We start from the raw sequence: 6687 nt of genomic DNA on the forward strand, positions 1-6687 counted from the left end.
GTGACGTCATTCCATGCTGGCCAATCAAGACAGCCACAACCTTGGCATATGTACAGCCCTGTCTGGCTGTAATATTAGAATTCAGGTGGGTAGCTGGGGCGTGTTTTTACTGCCCCCCTCACACACACACAGCAGCCTGTCTGAAAGGGCCTTTTATGGCAATATCAGTCTTTATTATCAATGTAAATCTGCAGGATGAGTACAGATAGGTTACCTGGGGCCCCACATAGCCATTGGGGCACTGAAGAGGTGTTAACCTCTGGTTCACCGCTCTGAATAACGAAGAGATTACTTCTTTGAACTGTGCTTCTTTCATGTGTCCACATTATGAAAGGTAATCTGGTAACCCTACATCTGTTCACCAGACATCCCAGCCATGTCTAATGAGCACTCGCTGAGATCTAATATTTGTGCTCCAGCTGCTGCTGCTGCAGTTCTTTAACCCCTTCCTGCCTGCCCCAGCGTCCCTTTAACAAGTTCTGAATGCCCGGGCAGTGAGAAGGATTGGCGATCATGTGACTTCTATGATTGGGTGCCACAGTGGTCATATGATGCAAAGCCGGTCTCGCCAACTACCAATAGTTAGCTAATATTGACAGCTCAGTCTCTGTGCTGGGAGTGCACAAGGAGCGCATTCTCAGCACAGAAACATCAGCCACTCGGTGATGCACATGGGTAAAAGCCCACCCATTTGATGATGCACATTTGTATTAGGAGGGAAACAACAGGTTAAGTATTTTAGATCATATTTCTGTATCACTGTGAGTTTTAGTATGAAGGCCAAAAAAAATAAATAAAAAAAGCAAACCATTTGAGTAGGGGTGCTTCAGATGGTGCTGCAAAAAAAAATTACACCTCTCTCTGCTCTCAAGAATGTCTGTTACTCTCCATGTGTTAAAATGACAATGCGGTAGTAGTAGAAATGTATTGAAAATTTTTGGTTTAAAAACATTTGTTCAATTTTGAATCATTAGTAGGGTCAAATCTACATTCATGTTCAACTGCACTGCCAAAAGAATTTGAAGGAGTGGGATGGAAAATTTTACTAGAATGAACAAATTTCTAACAGTGTATGTAGTCTTCCAAGTCCATTTGTTCTAAAATTTTATGTTAAAAAAAAAGCAAAAGGCAAACAAAATTTTGAAGTACTTTTAAAACTACATGTGTCAAGTCATCAAACGTACTGAGAAATTTTGTACAAATGTAAGTACGAACATTTGTTTGAAAATCTACTAGTGTATGACTAGCTATGTTAGATTTCCATTTTTATTTCATAATAAATCCCATCTTCAACCAAAACCTATTATTTTTCTTTGCATGACGAGGAAGAATGAAAGCCTTTGTCATGTTTTTATTGTTGTCTGTGTCTCAGGTTTCCCTGCACCCTAGGGAGGAGAAGTTCCACTTTATGTTCTGCTCTCTTCTCCTCTTCTTCTTTTTTTTTTTTTTTTTTTTGGGGGGGGGGGGGCTCCTACTTCCAGTTGGATCACCTAAGCCAGTGGTCTCCAAACTGCAGTCCGTGGGCCGAATGCGGCCCTTTGCTAGTCTTCTTTATCTGGCCCTCGGGGCACTATTCCTCCCACTGACACCAACAAGGAGACACCATTCCTTCCACTGACACCATCAGCGGGGAACCATTCTTCTCACTGACACCAACAATTGGGCATAATTCCCCCCGCCGATATAAACAATTAGGCACTATTTCTCCATTTAATACCAAAGATAAGACACTATTCCTTCTACTGACTACAGCTGATATGTAATTTTTTAACTCTCACTGACCCTGGGGCATTTTCTATTTACACTGGTTACTCTGGCCCCCCCTAAAGTCTGAGGGACAGTAAACCGGCCCTTTGTTTAAAATGTGTGAAGAGCCTTGACCTAGACGATTCCACCCAAAGTTCTCCCTCAACCTCCTCCCGCAAACCTTCTGGGACACATGATCTGGGTAGATCAGAGCTCCCGTGCTGGACTACGAAAAAACACCCGCTAACTGCCCAATACCCACACCCACTTAAACTATATACAAAACACACTACTCGTCTTGGAGTAAAAATGGCCGACATGGCCTTTTATTAAATAACAAATATAAAATTATGAAATAACAATATAACAATAATAATAATAACAATAACCCAGATCTATGTTTGTGGTCCTTGACAGTACCATGTAAAAACCAACTTCTGTGTCTGGGTCACCATTTGGCTTGGTCACTTCCCCAGCCGCTAAGCACCGCCTCGGGGACTAACACAGCCGACCCAGACACCCCACCTGTACAATTTAGAGGACGCCATACCTCGGATGGGTCCCCACCATTTTTCCCAAAAACCAGTTTGCTGAACCCCTGTCAAGGACCCCAAACCGCCAACTTCAGCAGCAAAATATAACACACCCCAAAAACCACAATCCAACTGACAAACCAAAAAAGGGGCGGGAGGGAGGGACTTTTCTTCCACGCTTTCTCCTTCAGGATTGACCTGACCCCTCCTACCCTGGACCTATATTTCAACCTCTCCACCCCCTGCCTGTACCACTGACCAATAAGGTAAGTGCCCCCCTGTTAGCCCACCTACTTTTGTCCCCCACTTGACCTTTACTGCACGCTTCCCTTTCTCACCCATTCATGTATGCCCTATGCCTAGTCCTTTCTCTCCTGTCGCCGGGCATGTCTTGATCTGGGTAGATCAGAGCTCCCGTGCTGGACTACGAAAAAACACCCGCTAACTGCCCAATACCCACACCCACTTAAACTATATACAAAACACACTACTCGTCTTGGAGTAAAAATGGCCGACATGGCCTTTTATTAAATAACAAATATAAAATTATGAAATAACAATATAACAATAATAATAATAACAATAACCCAGATCTATGTTTGTGGTCCTTGACAGTACCATGTAAAAACCAACTTCTGTGTCTGGGTCACCATTTGGCTTGGTCACTTCCCCAGCCGCTAAGCACCGCCTCGGGGACTAACACAGCCGACCCAGACACCCCACCTGTACAATTTAGAGGACGCCATACCTCGGATGGGTCCCCACCATTTTTCCCAAAAACCAGTTTGCTGAACCCCTGTCAAGGACCCCAAACCGCCACAGCGCCACAAGTGTGACCCCTTACACTTGTGCGCCCCTCCACACCCTCAAGGCCCGGTGGATCCCGTCCTCCAAACCCAAGAACCACAGGTCAGTGCCAATAGCATTGAGATGGACCCCATCCCCACGAAGGAACTGCCACGTATCGCTCTCCAGCTCCAGATGCCGCACCACCAGGCCACCATTCCTGCTGACGAATCTCCCCACCTCCTTGTTCACTTTAATACGGGCCTTATTAAGTTTGTCGACTGAACGAGCCGACCGCCACGAAGTGCGGGCCACAATGTCGGACCACACCACCAGCATATCAGGGAAGGAAGTGCGAAGCCTCAAAAAGTCGAACTTCACATCCCGAATGAGCTCACGCATAGAGCGGAGACCCAAATCATTCCCGCCCACATGCAAAACAAGGATATCCGGGGCCCTGTCCAACCTGGCAAAGCGGGAGACTTCCGGCACGACCCTGCTCCACAGCATGCCAGGCACACCTATCCACCTGACCCTGCCCTCCTCCCGGGGAACTCCCAACTGTCTACCATTAGGCCTGACCTCCGCCCGCCTGGCCCCCCAGAAGACATACGAATGGCCGAGGATCCAAATCAGACACTGCCGGACACCTGCAAAAAGAAACAAAGACAGTGCACCCTACACCCAACGCACACATACAACACAACCAAACAGACACGAAAATTACGCAGAAAACACACACAAACAGGCCCCTATAACCCCTCCGTAGGGGCTACTGCACCAGGTGGGGCCTGACGTAGGACCGGAACCTGTGCGACTCCCACCGCCCAATGCGCCGGACCACGTCCTCTCCCAAACCCCAACGGGCCGCCTCTGTGGCCGCCCCGATGCGAAAGGAATGGGACGCATAAGCCGCCGGGTCGAAGCCCCCGGCCAGCAAACATTTCCTAAACACCGCCACAAATTGAAACCTGGACAGGCAAGAACAGTCCAAGTGAACCAATAAGGCACCCCCAACCTCAGGCCGAACCTGAAGATAACGCTCCAGAGCCCCCACCGGGCAAACATCAGCTCCGTTGCCCCGAAACAGCTCCACCCACCTACCTCTGCCCACCTGGTCCGTTTTGGACCTCCGGATACGAATCCGAACCGAGGAGGCAGTGCGCACTATGTCCTCCAGCTGCAGCCCCCCAGCCACCCTCGTCGATGGACTAACCAGTTCCCCAATCCGGAAGGCCCCAAAGAAAGCCAACAGGAAGGCTGCCCTGAACAGCAGGCCCTCATAAGATGACGAACAGATAGAGCCCAGTTTTTCCAGAACGACACCCAACACTGAAAAGGACACCGGACGCCGGGAATCGCGGCCCTGGTTACACCTCCGGTACCCCTTCAACGCCTGCCGCACGTGAAAAGCCTTGGTGAAATCCACCCCCCCTGACAACTTGAACCAAAAGGACATGCCAGCCAGTTTCCTATCCATGGCCGCCGCCGAAACTCCCCGCCCAAAATTCATACACACAAAGCAAAGCACCAGAGCGGACACATCCACCCCCAAATCTGTCCCCCCTACCTCCTCCAAAAAGGAACGCCATTCCGCCCACGCCCTGACATACGCCTCCCAAGTCGCAGGGGACAGTGACCGCCGAATCAAAACCGCTGCACCTCCAAGGGGACCGTCCACAAATCCCGCGGACAGGGAATCCCATGCTGCTCCGCTGCCGGCGCCAACACGCGAAACTCGGTCCACTGGAAACGAGACAAAGCATCAGCCACCTGGTTAGAAACCCCCGGAATATGCACAGCATAAATAAAAACATTGAAACGCAGACACAACAGGACCAGATGGCGCAACAGGCTAACTACCGGGGGGGAAGACGCCGAGATGTTATTGATCGCCTCCACCACCCCCATGTTGTCGCAATGAAAACGCACCTTCTTGTTGCCAAAGCCCGCCCCCCATAGAGCCACCGAAACCACAATCGGAAACAACTCCAACAACACCAAGTTACGCAGGAAACCCGCCGACCTCCAGGATTCCGGCCAAGGTTCCGCGCTCCACCGTCCCTGAAAGAATGCCCCATACCCCGCAGAACCAGCTGCGTCCGTAAATAGAGCTAAGTCCCCGTTGCTAAACGGACCGTCCATCCACAGCGAGCAGCCATTGTAAGACTCCAGAAACATATCCCAAATCCTCAGGTCCGCCCGAAGCTCCCTGGTAAGCCTCACCGAATGCCCAGGGGCCCGGACCCCTGACGTGGCCGCAGCCAAACGGCGACAAAAAATTCGCCCCATGGGAATTATCCGGCACGCGAAGTTCAACTTACCGAGTAAGGACTGTAACTCCCGCAGCGTGATCCTGCGACGACCGCTCGCCTGCCTAACCTCCTCCCTCAAACGCACCAACTTGTCCAACGGCAACCTGCATTCCATGGCCAGAGAGTCAATCGTGATGCCCAAGAAAACCAATTCCGTCACAGGGCCCTCCGTCTTGTCCGAAGCCAAAGGAACCCCAAAACGGGCGGCGATGTGTTGCAGCGTCCCCAAGAGGACCGCACAGGTCCTCGAGTCCGAGGGCCCTATGCACAAAAAGTCATCCAAATAATGGATGATGGAGCTAACCCCCGACACATCCCGAACCACCCACTCCAGAAAGGAAGAAAAGGTTTCAAAGAAGGCACACGAAATGGAACAGCCCATCGGCAAGCAGCGATCCACAAAATAAGATCCTTGCCAACGGCACCCCAACAAGTGCATACTATCGGGGTGAACTGGCAGTAAGCGAAAGGCCGCTTCCACGTCGGCCTTGGCCAACAGGGCCCCCCTACCATATTTTCGAACCCAAGAAATGGCCGCATCAAACGACGTATAGGTAACCGCACACGCCCGCGGGTCAATACCATCGTTGACAGAGCCACCCCGCGGATAGGACAGATGGTGAATCAGGCTAAACATGCCCGGTTCCTTCTTGGGGACCACCCCCAACGGCGAAACCACCAGCCCCGGCAACGGGGGCGAAGCAAAAGGCCCACTCATCCTGCCCAATGCCACTTCCTTAGCCAGCTTCTCCGCCACCACCTCCGGGTAAAGCCGGGTAGAACGCAACTTCAAGACGGCCAGCCGCCTCCCGATCAGGGTACCTATTTAAGAACGGTACCATCCTTGCCACCCTCACCGGAGTCATCCCTCTTGCCAGGGACCTCCCCACCACGCCCCTTTCCCCGTTTAAAGCAACGGGACAGGGGGTGACTGCCGCCACATCCCGAACACTCGTGCTTAAAACGACAGGAGCTCCCAAACTTGCACGTGCCCTCGTTGAACTGCCAACACACCCCTTTCTTCTTATCGGCCGATGAACCCGAGGTCGAGGTGCTGCCGGCCCCCCCTGGAAAAAACTGACCCCCCGCCCGGGCAGACGTCATCAACTTCATCCACAGGCTGATATCCTTATGATCCCACCGGATGGAGGGCCGGACCGCCTTGCGCTGCCGAAACTGTTCATCATAACGCAACCAGGCCACCCCCCCGTACACACGGTGGGCTTCCCCAATCGCATCCAGGTAACAGAACAACGCCGAGCAATTTTCTGGCGCCTTCTCCCCTATAACGCTCGCCAAAATCGCAA

The 6687-nt window shown here is 51.4% G+C and overlaps 2 protein-coding genes across 2 annotated transcripts; both read right to left on the reverse strand.

Annotated features, from left to right (window-relative positions):
* Window positions 1-3119: 3119 nt before the first annotated feature.
* Window positions 3120-3762, reverse strand: LOC309546636 (uncharacterized protein; the record flags this gene model as incomplete). Its single annotated transcript, XM_082246367.1, has 2 exons — window positions 3120-3715; window positions 3759-3762. The coding sequence occupies 2 exons, from the start codon at window positions 3760-3762 to the stop codon at window positions 3120-3122; spliced, it is 600 nt and encodes a 199-aa protein (XP_082102493.1).
* Window positions 3763-4712: 950 nt separating this feature from the next.
* On the reverse strand, window positions 4713-6017 carry LOC309546637 (uncharacterized protein; the record flags this gene model as incomplete). The annotated part of the gene is made up of 1 exon (XM_082246368.1): window positions 4713-6017. One exon carries the CDS (start codon window positions 6015-6017, stop codon window positions 4713-4715), a length of 1305 nt encoding a protein of 434 aa, XP_082102494.1.
* Between the last annotated feature and the right edge of the window lie 670 nt (window positions 6018-6687).

Source organism: Pelophylax lessonae, assembly GCF_965119305.1.
Source record: "Pelophylax lessonae genome assembly, chromosome: 2".
Classification (NCBI taxonomy): domain Eukaryota; kingdom Metazoa; phylum Chordata; class Amphibia; order Anura; family Ranidae; genus Pelophylax; species Pelophylax lessonae.